The sequence below is a fragment of the Sebastes umbrosus genome, chromosome 3 (genome assembly GCF_015220745.1).
Source record: "Sebastes umbrosus isolate fSebUmb1 chromosome 3, fSebUmb1.pri, whole genome shotgun sequence".
Lineage (NCBI taxonomy): Eukaryota > Metazoa > Chordata > Actinopteri > Perciformes > Sebastidae > Sebastes > Sebastes umbrosus.
In genome coordinates, this window is record NC_051271.1 from 24,421,088 (window position 1) to 24,441,923 (window position 20,836).

Here is a 20,836-nt window from a genome sequence, read left to right on the forward strand (position 1 = left end):
TGGTTAACTTAGAGCTTATTAGCAGTGAGAAGGTGTTGTTATAGAGATGGAGACATGTTGCAAAGGACCTGCCTACCTGAGCATCATCAACAGCATCCTGAGCTTCAGGCTTAACTGAGCAAATCTGTGGCCCTTCTTCAAGCCTGTTTGGTATCCCTGCAAAAAATTATGCCCGTTTCCTTATATACTGATCACTGATTACGGCACATTTCAGACTGTGTTAAAAACACTCTGACCTCTCACAGTCGAGCGTCCACACATGTGTTTGACTAGACAGGGAATACAGCGCCACAGACATTGAATCATGACCCCCATATTTTAGCCATAAGCTAACGCCATATGGGTGTTACTGTACTATCAAAGGATAAAAAAGAACAAAGGATTTATATGGTCTTTTTGATCGAAGTCCCGCTATATGGAAGTAGTATATTTTCTGTTTTTCACACATACACACAGACAAAAGCACGTGCAAACACACACACACACACACACGCAGTGACAGCCACGGCCAATCGATTTGCCACGCTCTCTCTCTCCTCAATGCTGACGATGCTTGAGTGGACGGGCTCCTGGTTGCCTGGTTCACAGAAAAGGGTCCCTCAAATGAATGTATTTCTACCTCTTGCAGGACAATGTCGGATAGGGAAGTAAATAATTAAAGGAAAGGGACCCTTTTTGACTGCATCAACCCTGCCACTGCTGGTAAGCTCTACTATCCATTGTGACTCCATTTTTGCCCGTCCTGCTAAGGATGACCGTTTTCTTTTCCTTTTTTATATTATTTTTTGTTTTGTTTTACACACACGTGCCCTCCCTGCATGGAAACCCCTCACATTAAAAGGCACTGAGTGTTTGCATATTTTTTTCTTATTTGATGTACCTGATATGAGAGGAATGGGCCTTGTGTATGTCGTACCTGACGCCGGTCATTAGTTGCTTAAGTTTCCTTTCTGTGTTATGCAGTTTTATTGTGACATGTGTGCAGTGGGTCCCCCTTTTCCTTAGTCCGACTTGGCAACTGTGAAATTGGAGCGAAAAAAAGCATTGAATTTGATTATTCACCTTGCATCCTGTAGCATGGCTTTGTACGCTAACTGAAATCCTCACTAATTGTATCTTGGCTTAAGCATGGCACTTGTTACTTAGTTTCTTTCATCAGCTGTAGCACATTGTGTGATACAGTTCGCCTTGTGTTTGGGGAAAAAAATGCCCATCTTAATTAAATCCAGGGCTACATAAAGACATGTTCATTGAGGTGCTCGATTAAGCCACCTCCAATAGGGAACGAATGCGATAATGCTGTCAGGGCCGAGTGCTAATATGCTATCCAGTTCCCCTCGATTATCACATTACCACAGCTCGAATCAATTGATAAACTCCCATTCAATATGGTGGAGTATTTAATTGAGTCAGAGTCTATTGGATTTGAGGGCTGTGCAGTGCAGACATGCTGACAGCGGTAAACACTAGCAGGATGCTCTCTCTCTCTCTCTCTCTCTCTCTCTCTCTCTCTCTCTCTCTCTCTGTGCGATCGTAGAGGACTTTTCTGAGGAGAGCTGCAGGATGAATTTCTGTTTCTGTGTGACTGTTTGTGTGCCTCAACTGATGGTAACAATAATGTGTAGTGGTTCTTAAATACTGAATCTTTGTAGCCTGGTACCATCTCAGAGAAGTAAGATAAGTTGAGAATATAAAAAATAAATGATTGTATGTATTTCAACACATGTTGTTGTTGCTATTTTGTATTTGAGAAGTAATGTACATTTTTCATACCCTGGCAGCCTTCTGATTTACAACTATGACTGTCTCCCCACAGGCACAGCTCCAACATCAACCTGCACCGCAAACTGCTGACCAAAGAGCTGGACGACATTGTCCTGGACCCCCAACTCCCGCCACTGCCCAAGGACCTGCGAGCCGAGATACTGGCTAAGATCTACGCCGGGCATCACATGGGCTTGGACCCATATGCCGGGATGGGCATCGGAGGCGCCAGCCTCCGGCCCACTGGCCTGAACCACAATGCCCGTTCCCTGATGAGCAGTGAGTATCCCCACCACCCTCTCAACCATACTCTTAAAAACCACCACACCAACGGCTTCTCCCGGGGCCAGCCAGACGACTACATGGTGTTGGACCTGAGCACCACATCCAGTGTTCAATCCAGCAGCAGTGTCCACTCCTCACACGAGTCAGACGAGGGCAGCGACGAAGGCATCCTATTGGATGACTTGGAGGAGGAGGAGGGAGAAGAGGATGAGGAGGAGGGCAACAGCGAGGGGGAGGACTGCTCCCAGCATGCCGAGGGGCGGGTTGAAGGAAGGCATCGGGATGAGACTGGAGAACTAAGAGGAGAAGGACATGGCGAGGGGTTGGAACCTTCCTCCTCGCCATTCCTCTTTTCGCCCACCGGGGGCAGTAACGGTGGCAGCAGTGGGATCCTCTGCAACATCTGCCATAAAATGTACAGCAACAAAGGAACCCTGCGCGTGCACTACAAGACTGTGCACCTGCGCGAGATGCACAAGTGCAAAATCCCCGGTTGCAACATGGTGTTCAGCTCTGTGCGCAGCCGTAACCGACACTCTCAGAACCCCAACCTCCATAAAAACATGCCCTTCTCTACAATAATAGACTAAATAATGACTTGCTACTCGACCCTGCTGTCAGTCGGCCCGCTCCTCCCTTCATTCCTCATCCTTATTCCTCCTCAAATTAGCTTTTAATCCCAGCCCAGGGCCATCAAATACAAGCTAAAAGCCTGTATGCCTCCTGCCCGTCCTCTGTACGTCATTACAAGACATTTCTATGTCCCTCTATGAAATTCATCGACTTTAAATACAGTTTATTATTGTGACCTTTGACTTTTCCTTCTTTGGAAGAACAGGATGATGCTCTTGCTCATGGAGTTTGCTTTATAACAAAACTCCAATTGTTTTTTTTTTTTCATAAGCCCCTACATCTTTCTTTTCAGACTTCTTCCCACTTTGTTTTTATGTCCGTCTCCAAAGAATCTATTCAAACTCTTATTTGTGACTTTGCCTGCAAAAATGATAGTATTGGAAAAAAAAAGAAAATCTTCTTGTCGTATTTGTGTAATGATAGCTTTTAAATGAACCCCCTTACAAAAGCATGACAGCTTCATTTTGTAAATAATGTCCCAAGAGGCTTTTGGTGTAAAAGAGTTGTGTTGATGGTTGTTTGCTTCTTTTTTCTCTCTCGTTATGGTTTTATGTTACAGTCCAGTACAATACTTCCAGCTATAGGCAAGAAAGAGGTAGCATCTTACTAGCTTGACTCATTTATGTTAGCTTCAAAGACATGTTTTAAACTGAGTCCTAGGAAAAAAAGAATATCATGTGACTTGTTTTATCTACTTGTTAGATATTCAGAGGTTGCCGGCATGCTTTTTTAGGCTCCTACACTGATATCATTCTCTGTATTTCTATTGTTTTAGTTTTTTTTTTGTCTGTTATGTTTATGAGCTTTAGTATACCAATTCAGTTTTTGCACTTTGCATCTATACAAGGGGATGTGTAATATTATTATAATGAGGACTTTTGCAATGGTGAGTTTAGGTGTTGTTCGGGGTCATTGATGGCTACGGTGCCAAGGTAAATGATAATACCTTCAACATACTCGTGCCAGTTTCTTTTTGCACGTGCTCAGTTTCAAACACAGTTTCACCACAGAAGACGTCTCGCCTCCCTGAACAAAAACCTGAGATCTGCCCCCATCGCTAAACAACGTATTCAGAAAGTGTCTCAAAAAGCCTCAAAACGAATCCGAGTGTGAATGAATATAAACTGCTGTTTCACAAACACACAAAGGAGTTAAATATTGATAAAGTCTCTCCTCCTCTTTTTGTTTAATTTGTGTATCGTTGCCAGTTATGATCACGATAATTACATCAGAGGTTTAGTGGGGTGATCTGTGTAAAGCATGACATTATTGTGACATTGTCAAACAAAGTTATCAATGCAAGAACTCGTGTTTGTTCTCACAAAAAGGCATCTTAATGAAATATGACTGTCCCATAGATGAGAAAAAAGATGAAAATAGTCATTCAACTGTGACCAAAACAAAAGTGTTTGCTTACGAAGAGCTCTTTCAGTGTGACAGTGTGTACTTAAATCATGCCCCATTGGATTAATATGATGCACTTGAGTCTTAAATCTTTTGCTGTGATATTTTCGGTATCGGTTTCCATGGCTGAGTGTCGGCTACAAATGTACTCTATGAAAATGTTACCATTTTCCTGGCTGTTGTTTGCAGCCATTTTTAACATGTCCATGACTGTCTTACGGTACAAATATTTCCAGTAACTGGGCAAAGTAGCCAAGGGAAGGGGTATTTATTGGTGGGTGATGTATCTTCATGGAGATGTTTTTGTCCAGTATAAGAATATTTTTTGTAAAAAGACAAAAAAATCGAGATTGTTCCTCAGTTCGACTTGTTTATCAATGTATTAGCGATGCCATGTGTTACTATACAAGGAGATCTTCTCTTACTTGACTGGTGCTACACACAGAGGGGAAACATATGCAGTGTTATGTGGTATGCTGTACAGTATTCACAACACCTTACATCCATGACAGTGTTGAGTTCCATTTATTTCATACTTAAACCATTTTGCAATATAGACATGACCTATTCTAGTGAAATATTTCATGTCTTTTTTTAAGACTCCACCTATATGACACATGCAGTTTTCGGTCCTCTCTTCTCAGAGATAAAGAGAGCGAGACAGAGAGCTGAGGCTGATGGAAAGGTTGCGGAGGTGGAAGGCTGACTAGGGAGGAAAGGATGACAGCAACGATCATTAAAAATGTGCTGCTTCTCCGTTACCTGGAGGCGTCCCTGCCATTCCAGCTTCTTCTGTCTAATAACTCACTTGTCACTTCGTTACACTGCCAGACTCCAAGGTTGCTGACAAGACTGTGACACTGACAGAAAGAGAAAAAAAGAAGGGAAAGGGATTGTGTGCTCTCAACAATTCAATTTGACCCATTCAATTTAGCTGAATTCAATTCATCTATTCCTTTTTCTTATTCAGGGTCGCTGATAATTCAATTCCTTTCCTCTCGTTCTGTTTTTCTCTTTGTCTGTCAGAGCGCAGTCATTTAACAACCGCCTTACCCATTTCTTCAACCCGCCACTCACTTACCACCTCCACACCCCACAGCGCAAGTCCTACAGGGACACACACTAATAGTGTATGCTTAAGTTCACCGGACGGCCATGGCATAGGAAAAAGGGATGGGTAATTGCCTGTTTATCCCAAGTGAAGGGAAAATTGAGTACAGGAACCCCTGCCTTCTCCCAGGAGTGGGTTTCACTGAGGCGCTTGCTGCCTCATTCACTCATTCAATCCCCCCGGCCCTCGCTCTGGCAGAAATAAAAAAAAAAAAAGAAAAAGTGCTACTCCAGGAACCCTGCTGACAGCTGTCTCTCTAACACACAACCACACAAACACACATGAACACAGAGGAGAGTGGCGCACACTCACACATGCTTCCTACTTACAGGCCAGAAAGATGACAAGAACAAGATGACTTGTTAACCTCTAGTGGTGGAGGAGACGGGGGCAGAGAAATATTCTCACCACAGGAAATGAAACTCTCCATCTTGCATTAACATTATAGCTGCTGCTGCCACTACATTGAAAGCTAATATTCCCTTATGGAGAACGGTGTGAGCGAGCACTGGGTCAGGCATGGAAAGTCCAAAGCTCTTAATATTATTGTTTCATTTTAAATATCCAACAGCTAATCATTTGAGACATTTTACCTAAAGAGGACACTGTTTAATTTAGAAAAACTACATTAAAAAGGCCTCACAGATTGATTTAAGAGCTGTACGTACCAGACATATCAAAAGTTATCTTCATGTAAATGTGCTCTGCCCACATAACCTCAGCCTCTATGCCCTTCTTGATTTGAGAAAAACAAGTTTTCAGACTTGTTTTTCAGCCTCTTTATGTCCTGTTCCTTGCTGTCCGTTTCTCAAGCAGCATCTGCAGTGCATGACCTCTGTCTGTGTACTTGTGTGTGCCAGGCAGAAAACTGAATATCATAGAAGAGATTCCCCTTACAATACCCTTCTCCCACCTCCTACGGGCTCCTTCTGAGTCCTGCATGGTGCTGGTCATGCCAGCAGAGCTCAGAGCTGCAAGAGGATGGAAACAGAGCTGAGAAAAACATGCAAACCACTGGGAGACAGACGGCAAGAGAAAGAGAGATGGTGGAAAGGGAGTGGGCTTAGAAAGTGGTCTGGCTGGAGCCTCGCGGCAGTCACTTAACAAGGCAGGGGAGAAAGAGAGGTACACAGGGAGAGGAGAGAGCAAGAGAGCAGCAGGGCCAGGACTCCCCAGGAGTCATCGCCAGCGCCAGCTTCTTCTAGATTGCCTGCTGGAGAGCGATCGAGCCGCACCTCACATTCCCTCCCCTCTCAGTCTCCTCTCCTCTGAGAAATGACCACCAATTTCCCCCCTCTCCTCTGAGAAAGCCTCCAATCCAATCTTTGTCTTTCTTACATCTCAAACCACATGGGCCCAGGTGCATTCTGCTACCTAGTGACCAGGCCGTAGGATCCGCAAGAACACGTCACTTAGAGCGCCTCACTGGCTACGACCACTGAAGTGAATCTTTAATATTTGATTAGAGGAGCGTCAGGCATCAATTATTCTGTAATTCTACATAGCACACAGAGGGAGGAGTGGATGGCAAACGGCTGAAGCGGCTGACCTGTTAATCACTGTCCGTTTTGTTCACGTCACAGAGTGAGTGAGTACTGCAAGCGGAGAGGATGAGAGGTGACACCGCATGCAAACTGTCCAGTTAATGTAGCTCGTGGAACAAAGTGGGATTCAAGTGTTTGATGGGACATCATAAGAAATATGCAGATAGAAGAAAAATACACACATATTTGTATAGATGCTTCAGTCTCATGTGTTATGTTCTTAAAAAAAAATACCCTCATTAATTTGAACTGGAACCTGTGAAATGTCGAGAATGAATTCATATAATGTTTTCCATTGTGCCAATTATATTTTACAGTCTTAAAGTATAAATAAGCTTGAAGACCTGGTGAATTTCGCTTTTTTTGTTTTCACTTGTGTTTTTGTGTATCTGATGCATTTGTGTCTTAAAAAGCCCGTGTTATGGCACTGGCACTCGACCGCGTTGCATGGCTACACCGTCGCACTGCAAACAACGAACAGAGCCGAGGAGCTTGCGTCACTTTGGTGTCAAAATGGTGATTTGGAAGCCTCATGAATACTGTATGTACCTAAACAGGTGTTTCCCATTTGCAGACAGGAGGAAAAAAAATGGTCCTCTTTTTAAAAAAAAGACTTGTTTCTTTCTTTTCTTTCTTTTTTTTTTTTTGCCTTTCTTGTATTTGTTTCTGTATCATAACTGTCTATGGTTTTTGCATAAAATGCATAAGGGTTTTGGGATGTAAATGGAATTTTATTCATATTTTGTCCAAATACCTCTTGTAATTTGTATCAGAATTCTTGTACAATTTTTATATTAAAGATTTATCAGTCACTGGCATTTTGTCATCGCAATTTTATTCAAGTTCTGTTATTTTTAATTTTATTGAAGGAGCTTGAAAAGACAACCTTCTCCATAATGTAGAGAGAAACTGCAGAGCCCCGAAACGATGTGTCAATCATGCCATTTTAACAAGACACTGATTTCAGCAGGTTTTACTGGGCTCTTAATTGCTCTATGATAAAAATCACTGGGGAAAAGGCTATCTTGACCAATTAGTGGACGATTAGATTAATAGAGTTATTAAAAGATGTACTGGCATGAGGAGAAGGTGCTGCTGGTCTTAGCAAATTAGTAAGATGGTCACTGAAGGAGGGAAACAAAGGACAAGCTGCCGCTTTGTCTGATCATACGCTCAAATTAAATTAAATGCCCTTGTGAAGGAACTACTGTAGGTTTTGGGGGGAAATATATACTAAATGTACTTAAAACTGGCTTTTCCTATAATTAGTAAAAAAAACAGATTATGCTAAAAACAACAAATGTCTTTTGAAATAAAAACCTTTTCCTCCCTCTGTGACAGCTTTGAGAACTAGCAAACCATTAATATTTTCACACATGAAATGAAGAATATTAACATCTATGAATATTAACATCAGTCAAAGAAAAAAACTGCTTAACAATAGAACAACAACGAAGACAGAAATTGACAACGACAACGGACAAATGCCGGGTCATTTTGCGAGAGCGACCTGTGCTGACATCATTTGCTGTGACTGGGGGTCAAATTACAAATTGATATGAGCTCCAGCAGGGATGTCATGTTTGCTCTGGTAACCAACAGGAACATAATGCCTCCTCCCTCCCCTATGCGAGAGTGACGGAGTGACACAGGCCTTATTGACCTTGAATTAGACACCATTCCTTTTTGTCACACACCAGTTCCTTGATCCCCTGTCATTGTTGATAACTGCACAACACACACGCACACACACAAGATCTCAGAATAATAGCGCTAGATGGTATTGATTATATGCAGGGTGAGTAAAAGATACTCCCTCCACTTTTCACAGATATCCTCAGCCACCCATCTTAAACACACACACACACACATTCCCCTTCTTGGCGACGACCTCCCACCAGGGAGGTGGTGGGCGCTGACCGCCACTAGGCTGACCTCCCCGCTACATAACGGAGCGTGTTTCTGACGGCGGCAGGCCATCGATTGGCCTGACAAACACGCTGGCCCTCGGCTGACCTTTTGAGAAGCAGAGCTCTTTGCTGTGTGTGTACATACAGACAAACAGACAGACAGGGCGAGCTTTGTTGTGTCTGAACTGGAAAGGGTGCTGCCGTGGGGTGGGGGTGGGGAGGGGGGGGGGGGTTGACAGGGCAAAGATGTCCATCAGTCCATCTGTCTGTCTGACCTTAGAGTCAGTCCATGGAAGAGTCTGCGTCCGTCAGTGACGTGCTGAGTTTAAATGTTATGTTTCAGAAATAGGTTTCCAGCACAACTACGCAAATTGGAATAACATTTCAACAGAGTTACGTTTGGTTGACGTACAATAAGATATCACATTAGTTATTCACGAATAAGAAGAAGAAGAAAAAGACAAATCACTCCCTCATATTCACCAACACATTTACGGGCAAGTAGGACAAATAAATAGGACACAGCTCTCTTTTCCAGCCACAAGCAGCAGTGAAACTCAAGCGACTGGGACATGGCTACACGTTACAGAGGTTATTTTAAAAATTCAAACGACAGTCAATAGTGTCTGCGAAACGTTTCGGCTGCCAATGTCTACACGTAGCACCGTCTGCAGTTCAACAGACTTGCATGTCTTTCCACAGTGGAAGTGCTGCCAGAAAGAATCGAGAGAACATGCAAATGTCATGCTGAAGAAATATAAAGCAGTAAAGTAATAGTGTTAACTATTCAGACATGGCACGCCACTCTATATGACTGTATCATTACACACACAGTGTTCAGTATAGATGCAGTCAAATTGAAAATCTAGTCGTACATTATTTTTATGAGAATCCTGCACAGGCAAAAGCAAAATCAGCTGCTGTCATTCTCTTAGCTGGTAAAGAATCTATAGCTATTAGCTAATGCTTTTAGCTAACTAAAGACAGTAGACTTGCTATCCATTTCAGACGCAGATAAAGATTGATACGGTTTTGGTATTACACTCTCTCTGCTGGTTAAAAGGTAGCTTGGCCAATTACCAACCATGTCTGACATGGAAAAGATTTTTACAGTAAACCATTTTCAAGTCAGGAACATCTCTGAAAAAACAAATTACATGCAATCAATATATTCTATATTATATAACTATAATATAATATAATATAATGTTTCAGTTTGCTTCTTAATACCCATTTTCTATGTGATTTTTAATGCGAATTAGAGCTTTTAAGGTATGGAAATGTGGAAACTGCAGTAAGGAAGAGAAGGTGCTGCCAGTTTAGCTGAAGAGCTCTTAAAAGAGGCATTTTAAAAAAGCGCCGTGGTGAGGAGGAGCCATCTACCACCAGGAGCAACTAAAGGCCGGACACACAAACCTAGTTGGTACGTTTTTAAAGGGATAGTTTAGATTTTTTAAAGTGGGGTTGCATGAGGAACTTATCCATAGTCAGTGTATTACTTACTGTACAGTAGATGACGGTCGGCACGGACCCAGTTTGGAGAAACAGACAGGAGTACCAGCACAGGAGCAAAGCAATGTATTACTGTGGACGGGGCTGGCGGCAAAACGTATTTTAGCCACCTAAAAGAAAGGCTCACCTAAAAACATACAATATCAGTAAGTGTACGCTATATTTAGAATATTTCCACCTCTTTACATCGCTGTCAGACAGCCCTTTCAAGGGGAACTGAAGCAGTTATCTATGCTGTCTTCAAAGCCACCAGACTCCCTTGACAAAAACAGGAATTTTACATCGCAGAACACAGAAGTCGCTGATACCGCTGCCTCGATCGGTTAGTTTGTGTCATTGCGGGACTTTGGGGGTTTAAGGGTTATATCGGATTCACCACAAAGAGAGCACGGTTTGAAGAGAGCATAGATGGATATATAACGGATTCAGTTTCCCCTTCGGAAAGGGCTGTCTGACAGCAAGGTAACGTGGTAAAAATATTCTAAATATAGCGTAAACTGTTGGTGGGCCTTTTTTTAGGTGGCTAAAATAAGTTTTGCTGCTGCAGTACATTGATCTGCTCTCATGCTGGTACTCTTGTTTGTTTCTCCAAACTGCGGGTGTACCGACATCTACGTACCTCATACAAGCCACATCAAAAAATCCAAACTATCCCTTTAAGCAACACTTCACCTTGTGAAAAACTTGTTTTAATCTATAAGCCATATCAATAGTAGATATCAGTCAGTGAAGGACGTATGAAGCAGTGACCACAGTAATATCAAGCAGACAGTATTGCAGCACTCTGCACTACTCAGGCTCATGAAGATCAGTATGTGTTTCTGTATGAAATTATCACTGAGTATGGTCAGGTCATACAGATAAAGACAAATAACTATGTAGGTAAACTATATATACTCAATTCTTCTTATTTTTGTTTCGTCCAACATATAAATATATTAATATATATACCCACACAACCGTCCACCATCGTCACTGCACTGAAAGCAAAAATCAATTTTCATTGAGGACTAATTGATTGTAATTGCACACTATAATTAGAAGGTAAATTGCTAGAATTTAGGGAGAAAGAGCAAAGATTTTATATTTTACTGCTTTATCTTGAAGCTGCTAAATTTAAATATCCATATTTAATGTAACAATGAACAGAGACATTTCTTTCAACTTTTTGAAGGGTGCAATACATAATTATACTAAAAGAGACTGGATGACTGTGAGCAGGAGCACTTATAAATGTTAGTGCATTGCTGAAGAAATGTGGGATTAAAGGGAATAAAATAGACGGTCACTCCTGAATTCTTATAAAAACTCATCGGTGGTAACATGAGCCTTGGCCTGGGATGGACCGCATACACGTATAAGACTTTTTACTGGGCCTTATTGATTTGGTTCTACACCAGTGAGGCCTGCAATGCTGGCTAATGCTATTGACGAGCCATCAGTCTTGTCCAGAAGTGTGGAGGCATGCAGCTCTTTTTCCAAGACCAACCAAGGAAGGAGAGAGGAAGAGGAGGAAAGAAAGAGAGGGGAAAAACATCAATGGACAGTGATGGAGAGTGGGGAGGAGGGCGAAGATGCAAGCACAGCAGACAGACTCAGACCCCTGTCCATGGTTTGGGAACACTAAATTAGAAAAAAGACAAAAGGGATGAGAGAGGGAGAAACTGTAAACAGCTGCATCGATCCAACTAGTGTTGGGCAAATCAAACCATTACAGCCAGAGTCTCATGCCCTGTAGTTGAGGGAGATAGTGTGAATATCTATACGCTGCTGCCCTCGTGAAGAGAAAAGTTTGCACCAGCACACACTGGATCTCTTTTAGAATTGTTGGACTTACTAACTCTTTAGTTTGCTTCACCCGCTAAATAACAAGGTGGAAGTGCAGCAGGACAGGAAGGGGTTAACTCAGCAGAGGGTGGAAGGGAGGATGAAAAAAGCCCTCTGGCAACCCAGGGACAGAGGGAACGCTGAACTCATCACAAACCCCTCTCCTGGCGTCCGCCAGCACATAATGACCCCAACAAGACGGGAATCCCTTTTAATTAAAGTGAAGGGAGATCAGTTAAGCAGATGGTTGCCGACAAATATTAGGGGAAATAGAATGTTTAATGGTCTGTGCACTTATCGCAGGCTATTTTCCACACCCAGCCCCAAACTGATAAACAGGACAGAGCCTTGTTAATCAACCTTACAACCTTTAAAGCCCAAGATAAGAGAATAATTCGGGATCTTTGTAAATTAGCTTGAGATGTGGCTAAGACTCTGGCCCCTTGCGTACTCAGGGCCAGACTGTCGAGGAGGGAGAAGAATTTCTATCAGTGTAATAGCCTTGCGCCATGGTGAAGAAGTTTGGGGGGAAAAGTACTTTTTCTAGGGGATAAAGATATTTTCCTGAGTTTTTATTCCCCTTGTGGTTTGACCCTCTTGCCACCACCCTACTGCGCTCTTATCAGTGACACTAGAGAGTCACCCGCCTCCGTGGAAATAATCTAAACAGAGAGGCGGGGAATCGGCAGCCCGAGCCGGTGGCCTGTGTGAGCAGGTTAACGGGCCCTCACCCCTCTAAGTCAGACACAGGTGGGGGTGGCCTGTGTTTATTTTGCAGATGATGGATGGAAGAGGAAGGGATTATCGACAACAGTAGCAGCCCTGTGAGAACACTAGCAGGTACTATTTTGCTATAAAAAGCCTTATACAGGAAAAGTTGTTCTTTAGATAGCAGCATACTGCAGCTATTTCAAAATTAATCAATAATTTGTTACTCTAACTAATTCCATCATTGTACATTGTACATGGTTTAGCATTTTGCCTCAAGAAAAAGAAAAGTAATTGTTATCCAAAATTGAAATTGAAATCAGACAGACCTTACATGTCTTACATTTTTAATAGGGCTGTCAATCCATTTAAATATTTAATCATGATTAATCACAAATGAATCGCATGTTTTTTATCCATTCAAAATGTACCTTAAAGGGATGTTTGTCAAGTATTTAATACTCTTATCAACATGGGAGTGGGCAAATATGCTTCCTTTATGCAAATGTATGTATATATTTGTTATTGGAAATCAATTTACAAAGTGTGCTGACTTGACTATGATTTGCCCCAAACTACATGTGATTATCATAAAGTGGGCATGTCTATAAAGGGGAGACTCGTGGGTACCCATAGAACCCATTTTCCTTCACACATCTTGAGGTCAGAGGTCAAGGAACTTCTTTGAAAATGGCCATGACAGTTTTTCCTCGCTAAAATTTATTGTAACTTTAGAGCGTTATCTAACAAGCTAGTATGACATGGTTGGTACCAATAGATTCCTTTGGTTTTTCTAGTTTCATATGATACCAGATATCTTCACTCTAGCCTTAAAAAGCCCGCTACAACCTCTGAAAGATCGATGCGTTAATGCATTAAAGAAATTAGTGGCTTTAAAACAAATTTGCGTTAACTTGATATTATCGCGTTAACTTTGACTGCCGTCATTTTTTAATAAACTTATTAGCGTAACCGGTGCAGATCCCATTTTATATCAACTATGTTTCTTCTTTATGTGATGAAATAGTCATTTTTAACCCCACGGTGGTGGTGTTTCATTTTTCTGGGACATGCTTTGAGTACTGCCACATGACGAGCTGCTTTTGGCAAAGCCAAACAACTTTTAATAACAACATTTCACATACTGTATGTACTAGAACAGCTGTATAGTAATTATGTCAATATGTCAAAAATGTCAAACAACACACACATTCATGTTTAGTTCTCATTTTAATCTAAGAATGTGCTTATTGAATTTATTATGTTAGGACACTGACAAAACAAAATCATCCACTTCTGGGTTCTTGTTTTTCAAATTGTTTGTTTTGTTCATTTGAGATCTGTATCTGTCGTGACCACTGATATAAACAACAAAATGCAAAAACCTGCAATGAACATAGACGTTGACATACAACTTATACTGTCCTCAGTGACCGTAGACTTTGTGCCAATGCAAATTTCCCCTCTAGTATATTTTACCTTTTCTTAAATGAAAAACACATTGGCTGAACTCAGCTCCACCTCTTTCCACCCCCATTTTTTTTTTTTAAATCACACACAGCAGAACCATACTTCATTTAGCCAGCGTTCAGAGCATTAAGCTTTGTTGCTGTTCTAAGCTGTTGTTTCCTTCCTGGCCCCTTGGAAAAGGGACACCGGATTGAAGGTAATTACATAGAGAAATGCAGACATTTATCAGTGCTTGTGGTTTGGGACCTTAAATGGTCCTGCTGACAATTTTCCCTTACAGTAGGCCACTGTGGAGCTGGCAGGTTCTGTTCGGAGCCCCAACGCCGGGCTTGAAGGCTCAGAGTGCTGCCATATGTTGGACTTCACTGGTGCCAGCAGCAAATGTGCTGAACAACGCGACTCAAACCATGAACTCCGTGCCTTGGCAGAGGGTGGGTGCACAGGGCTACTCGCAGGAGTGAAGAAATACGCAGTTAGCAAAAAAAAAATTGCGTATAAAAAGTGTTATTGCGTGTCCACAAGTCTGTCTACCTGTCCGTGTGTCTGTCCAGTATCAGATTGAGAACACATTGCATCCCACTGTTTCTTCAACACTCGCACACACATGCATATTAGTCTGGATATCCATGGAGAACATCCCAGATTGCAATGGGTCACACCTGGTTATGCTTCTTCCCTGTCTCCCCTCTCGCTCCACTCCCCGGTTCCCACACCGGCGGCATCTGGAACCTATTGGCGGCAGAGTCACACCGAGCCATAAAGCCCTCAAAGGCTCACAAACGCACTAGGGGTAGAACGTCAAACAATGTTGGCCCAACAAGCTGCCAACAGACACAATGCATCTTGAACCTGAACAAACCCCGCTGCTCATTTTTTATCCTCTCCGTCTCTGTGTATGTCTCCCTGAACTATTCCTCTCTCTCACAAACACCACCTGGGAATGAGTCGAGGGAGAATTTTTACATTTTTACCCCTAAATGGAATTGGTACTGATGCTGATGGAGCTAAATGCGGCTCGGGCGACTGAGACCGTGGAGAAACAGATACTGATGAGGCCAGAAACTTGCTGTCAAAATAGCTTGTAGCAGAAACACAACACTCACAGTGCATCCAGGTTTTGGTGTATTTAAACACGCACCGGCTAGATCTGTTTTTAATCAAACGTTCTCTTCGGTCACCGTGCTCTGCTCACAGTGTCACCAAAGGGTTAAAGAGCGCTTGTGCCACCCGACAGATAATGTGATCTGTCCTGGATAGGATCTCAGGAGCGTGAGCGAGACCCGTTGTCACACGGCCATCCTTTTAGACACGAGAGGAGCAGGGGGTGGGGGCCATTCTGTCACAGCCTTGTAATGCTCTTATCGATTCTCCATATCTGTTACGGAGGCTGGGAAGCACGTCCCAAATTCGATATGCTTTTAATAGGGGCCAAGTTCTCCAAACAACACAGTGCCGATCAAAATGGAAAAAAATATCTGAAAAGATGACAGCAGCAAGAACAAAGCCTTTGCAATTGAGCAATTAAATAAAACTGAAGTATGTTACGTGTAGTTTGTCTGGCAGCTCCCTTACACGCTTTATATATTGCCTGCTCTCTCCCAGCCATCGCTCCCCTTTTTGATTTCTATGGCATAAAAAATGTTGGCCAGTGTTTGAGCACAAAAATCTGTGTTGGAGCGATTTCAAACCAGCGTTTTATTGCTAACAAATGCTGCCTTTGATACTGGCTACAATGGGTGATACTTCACTGTTTGTTTGTGCTGGAGGTGAAAATGAGTTGCTAACATTTGGAAGGGAAAGCTTGTGAAATATAACGCAGCAACAACACGCAAAAAAAAAGTGTATGGCACTCTTTAATGTCGTGCAGGAGCCGGCAATGTTTTTCCACTCATTAGAGGGACTTTGAAGTGCGTGTCTGAAACCTAAGCTCGGGAAATCTGACAGAGACAAGATTGCGGTGCGCACTTTCTTCTCCAAGAACACCACGACTCAAGGTAACATATCCACATCCTATTAGTTTGTGGTAAACTTACCAATTGGATGCAGACAGACTGTGGTATTAGGCAGTACAGAATTTGATCATGTTGCCCATAGTATAAAATACAGTAGGTCTACATGGTGAAATAACTACCGCTCTGTCGAATTTAATTCCACCTCACGACTACGACCACAGCAGCATTATCAAAAGGGGGGGAAAAAAAGGTGGATTTCATGTGAGAAGCTACATAAGTGCTTTGCTGGGCTCAAGTCGTAAGGACTCCAGTGAGGGGTGGTGCAAAGTCTTGCCTCTTCGCTGTCAGACCCCAGGGTGCTGTCTAAATTAACTGGGACGAGTGGATTGTTAGAGGGATGACCCTTTCCCTATTCACCCGGTTCCTCCACACGCACACACACACACACTTCATCACACATACCACACTCTGAACGTCAACCGCTAAGCCTCAATAAATCTGATAAGCCACCCTGGTGGCTTCTGTGGCCAATCCGCACGGAGAACAACAAGGCCGGTATCAGGCAGCTGCAAAGCCCTCGTCAAGCGGGACTCCAAAGTACTCTGAAGGGCCGCGCTCGCACCCCTGAAAGCTGCCCCGTCTCTCAGCTCTCCCTTACCCCACCCCAGCTCCTATCCGCTACCCCCATGCCTGGGTGATGTCATTATTGAAGTCTTTGGCGTGCTATCCGAGGAGTAAGTTACCACTGACAGGTTCAGAGCCTGGCTGGCTCACCCATGAGGATTCATGACTTTGAAGCTATTGCCCTTAAGCTGCAAATTATTCTTTTCAGGCTCTCTCTGCTCTACCTACGGCTTTAATCCACACCCTCCTTCTCCTCAGTACACTAGAGCTCCACCAGACAGCACCCACTAGCCTGCACACACACATATTATAGATAGTGGTAGAGGGATACAGACACACAGAGGTAGAGAGAGAGAGCGAAGGCAAACACATGCTCACTCACTTTCCTAGATATCTGGAAACACATACTTTATTGAATAGCCTCATTCCCCCCCTCCTCAGTACAGTAAAGTTAATAACACCAGCAGGGCAGAGCAGTACCAGGCTCCAGCAGCACCGGCAAAGATCCTCTAAATAGCCCCAGCCCATCCATTCCTCACTCCCTTCATCAGCACTTAGTGGACATCTGTGCAGTGCCAGCCCTCTCCATATGCCACGGCGGTCAGAAGACAAACGACCGTGTCAGTGCAGTGGCACGCCTGCATGTCTGATGCCACACAGGGGCGCAGGGTGGGTGTGGTGAGGGACAGAGACAGGAAGAAGGCCAGGGCCGGTTAGGAATGGGCTGGGTGTGCAAAGCAGCCAGCGCACAGGGGAAAGGAGCAATAAGTTATCTAAACTGTAGACACATGAAATACCAAACCTACGTAATGGCTTATGTGGTCAATACAGCCTGTGTGGAAAACAAAGAAAAACACTTTAAACACTTGCAGTCCGCAGGTTGTGGAGATGGTTTTGCTTGTTATGGCCCATTAACTATGCACATACGTTATATTATTGCATGTTATCCACTTCCAAAAGCAATTTTTTATGATTTATTTTCTATCTTCTGGGCAGTTTCAACTTGCCACCTATCCTCCCATTTTTTTTTTTTTTTATATCTGCTTATTCTGTGCAGGGTCCAGTGGGCTGGAGCCTATAGAGTGGTGCAGGAATGAGTCCTCATCCGGAAAATACGATTTGTCTGTCTTGCTCTACTTCGTATTGCAAGGAACGACTAAATACATTTGCTTACTGTTGTTCTGTAGGTGGCATGGCTTTGATTTTCTGACAACCAGTGCGCAACCTCCGGGCCGGAAAAGTGAAGCCAATGCAGAAGTGCCTTAAACTTGCATTCTTTCTAACAGCCAGCAGGGGGCGACTCCTCTGGTTGCAAAAAGAAGTCTGATTGTATAGAAGTCTATGAGAAAATGAGCCTACTTCTCACTTGATTTATTGCCTCAGTAAACATTGTAAACATGAGTTTATGGTCTCTATCACTAGTTTCAAGTCTTCTTCAAAACAGCATGATGTTCATTTAGTAAATTATGGTCCCATTTAGAGTAAAATAGACCATAAAGCAAGGTATGATTTAGGGCGTGGCTACCTTGTGATTGACAGGTCGCTACCACGGCGTTGCCCGGTCTGGGATTGTCTGTGTTTGGCGTCTTACAACTTTTACCCTTTCACAGTGTGTTTTCAGTTCATGAAAGTTAATTGTCACAATTTGGCCGCCTAAAAACATCATATTCAATATTCGGTTTTACTTAGCGCCATCCTCTCGTGTCACTTATGGTTGCAGATAACAAGATGGCGATGGCATAAATGCCAAACTCGAGGCTTCAAAACGGCAGTCTACAAACCAACGGGGGACGTCATGGTGACTACGTCCACTTATTATACAATATATGTTGACAACATAGCACATAACTGTAAAGCTTTCCATCACATGTCTCAAATACCTGCATGTTGGTGCATCAATGAACACCTTACCAAGAGCGCTTTCCTCACTCACAAGTACGCTACACCACAAAGATAATTTAGCCTTGCCAAATAGAAAATACAGGTCGCAAATTGTTCACTGTGATAGATTACCTGTCTGCAAGTTGATTCTCATATTGTATTGTAATGAGTGAAAACAACCAGTCTGCCTGAACAGTAGGAAATCAATGTGGAATTATGATGTGTGGTACTGTACTATTGATGTACAACAATGAACTCCACTGGCAAGAGCGCTGGTAGGTTTCTATAACATAAAAAATGCAAACATTTATATCATGCACACATTTACAATGTGATTCTGGAGAGAAGCTCTCTCTCAGACAATGATGTGGAGCTGACGACACTAAATTATATTTGGTATACAGCACATACTGGTCAGCATACTTTTACGATAAATCAGCAATGTTGTCTGAATGATTTCATAGTGCAAAAAATGATCCACATTCTTTCCACTGTAAAATGAAGGTGTTGAAATGAATGAGACTGAAAGGTGACTAGAATAATTCAGGAACTCATAAGGTTAAACTTGTCATACTTGAAACCCAAGGCTTGAGTTTCAAATGTAACGCTATGACTCACGTATCACCCTCATGCTCCAAAAACAAAAAATCTGTGTCCAGCCCAGGCTAAGGAGAGAGGGGGGAGGATGAGAGATGAGAGAAGGTGTGTGTAGAAAAGTAGGGGAGGAATCGCAGTATTCCCTGGGTAACGGGCTCTGGCGAAGGAACTGAGAGGTGTTTTGGCTTGTGTTGCATTCGGGGAGAGTGCAGCGTCTCCCAGAAGGAGGCTATAAAAAGACAAAGGAGGCAGGAGGCCATGTGGAGAGACTGTTGAAAGGGAGCAAACACCCACTCCATAATCCCACCACTGCCACCATCACCACCACTGGGGAAGAGAAAGAAACGTTACACTGAAATTGAGATCACATAAACACTAAATTGCTATTACAAAAACAGACATTTTCGCCCAAATACAGCACTAGCTGAAGTTCAAGTTTAAACTTTATTGGTCCAAGTGGCCAATTGGTTTTGCAGCATGTATTAAACATGGCAATACATCAAATACAAAAGACTGACAGCCACAACAAACAGCAGACAGACATGCCAATGCAAGGCGCTGATGGAGAGTGCCAGTTACATGTGTAAAAGATAGAGATCAGTATCGCAGAAGGGGAACTGGAGATGTGGCTGCACACAATGGTCTCAGGAGGCAACGAGGCTTGTACACGTCTACATACACAAAACGAAACAAGCCCTTAGGCCTTAAGTCGCAACTGACAGTTCGATAGACACAAATATACAAAAACAAATACATACAGAACACATGGTTTCGCAGAGGGAGTGTTGAACATGCTCTCCTCCTGCCTACCCCCAAATATCTGAGCCGTGAGGTAACGCTGGCTGTCTTTTGTGAACAACAGGCGTAAAACGTAAGTCTGAATTCCTGATGCAATACAAATCAAAATCAAATGAATCCAAAAAGCCCTTCTCTGCTTTTGTTTTACTCCTGTCTTGGCCACCGAGGCCAGTCAAAACATGGAAGCCTGATTTGAGTGAAGGGGATGAGACGTGAGAAACAGGGAGAAGAGAAAAAAAAGGACAAAGAAAAAAAAGAGAGGATGTGCCACATCCAATTGTGAATATTTACGTGTAAAATGTGCTGTGCAGTTCTTTCCCCTTGCAGGTCCATGGGAATGCAATGCTCTGGCCCTTTGCCTGGGTAAATGTGTTCCCTATGTGTGGGCTTTCTATCCCTCTGTGTTGTCTTCACCAGAAAGGGGTGCAACTGGGCAAGGTGCAAGAGAAAAGGTGCCTCTGGTTAAAGAGCTTTTTTTCTACACTTGCACATATGGTCGGGGAGAGAGAAAGAAAGAGAAAGAGAGAGAGAGAGAGGCAGAGATGGGGTGGGGTGAAACAGAAAAGCCATGGCTCTTTGGTTGAACCTGAGTGTGGGAGGTCCAGAAATCCCCCCACCACCTCCACCACCACTTCTATTAAATACCTTTGGAACATCCCGACTGGCTTTTAAACAGAGCTGCAGAGGGTAACTGGTGGATATGGAGGAAACTAAGCATGCCCAGAAGGGGGGGATGTTGTGAATCGCTGGGTGTCCATGACCTGGCACTGCTCTAGCCCTCCAGCTCATTGTTCTGGGCCCAAGAAATCCTTTATA

The 20,836-nt window shown here is 43.1% G+C and overlaps 1 protein-coding gene and 1 long non-coding RNA gene across 3 annotated transcripts in view; one reads left to right on the forward strand and one right to left on the reverse strand.

The window, feature by feature from the left end:
• Positions 1-7,557, forward strand: part of bnc2 (basonuclin 2) — a 178,326-nt gene extending 170,769 nt beyond the window's left edge. For both annotated transcript variants that reach the window (XM_037764117.1, XM_037764116.1), the window contains exon 6: positions 1,817-7,557. In XM_037764117.1, coding sequence (XP_037620045.1) covers positions 1,817-2,639 — 823 coding nt within the window. In that variant the 3' untranslated portion in view covers positions 2,640-7,557. The remainder of the gene's footprint in view (positions 1-1,816) is intronic.
• Positions 1-20,836, reverse strand: part of LOC119484935 — a 161,633-nt gene that overhangs the window by 68,985 nt on the left and 71,812 nt on the right. The gene's annotated exons all lie outside the window — the stretch shown is intronic.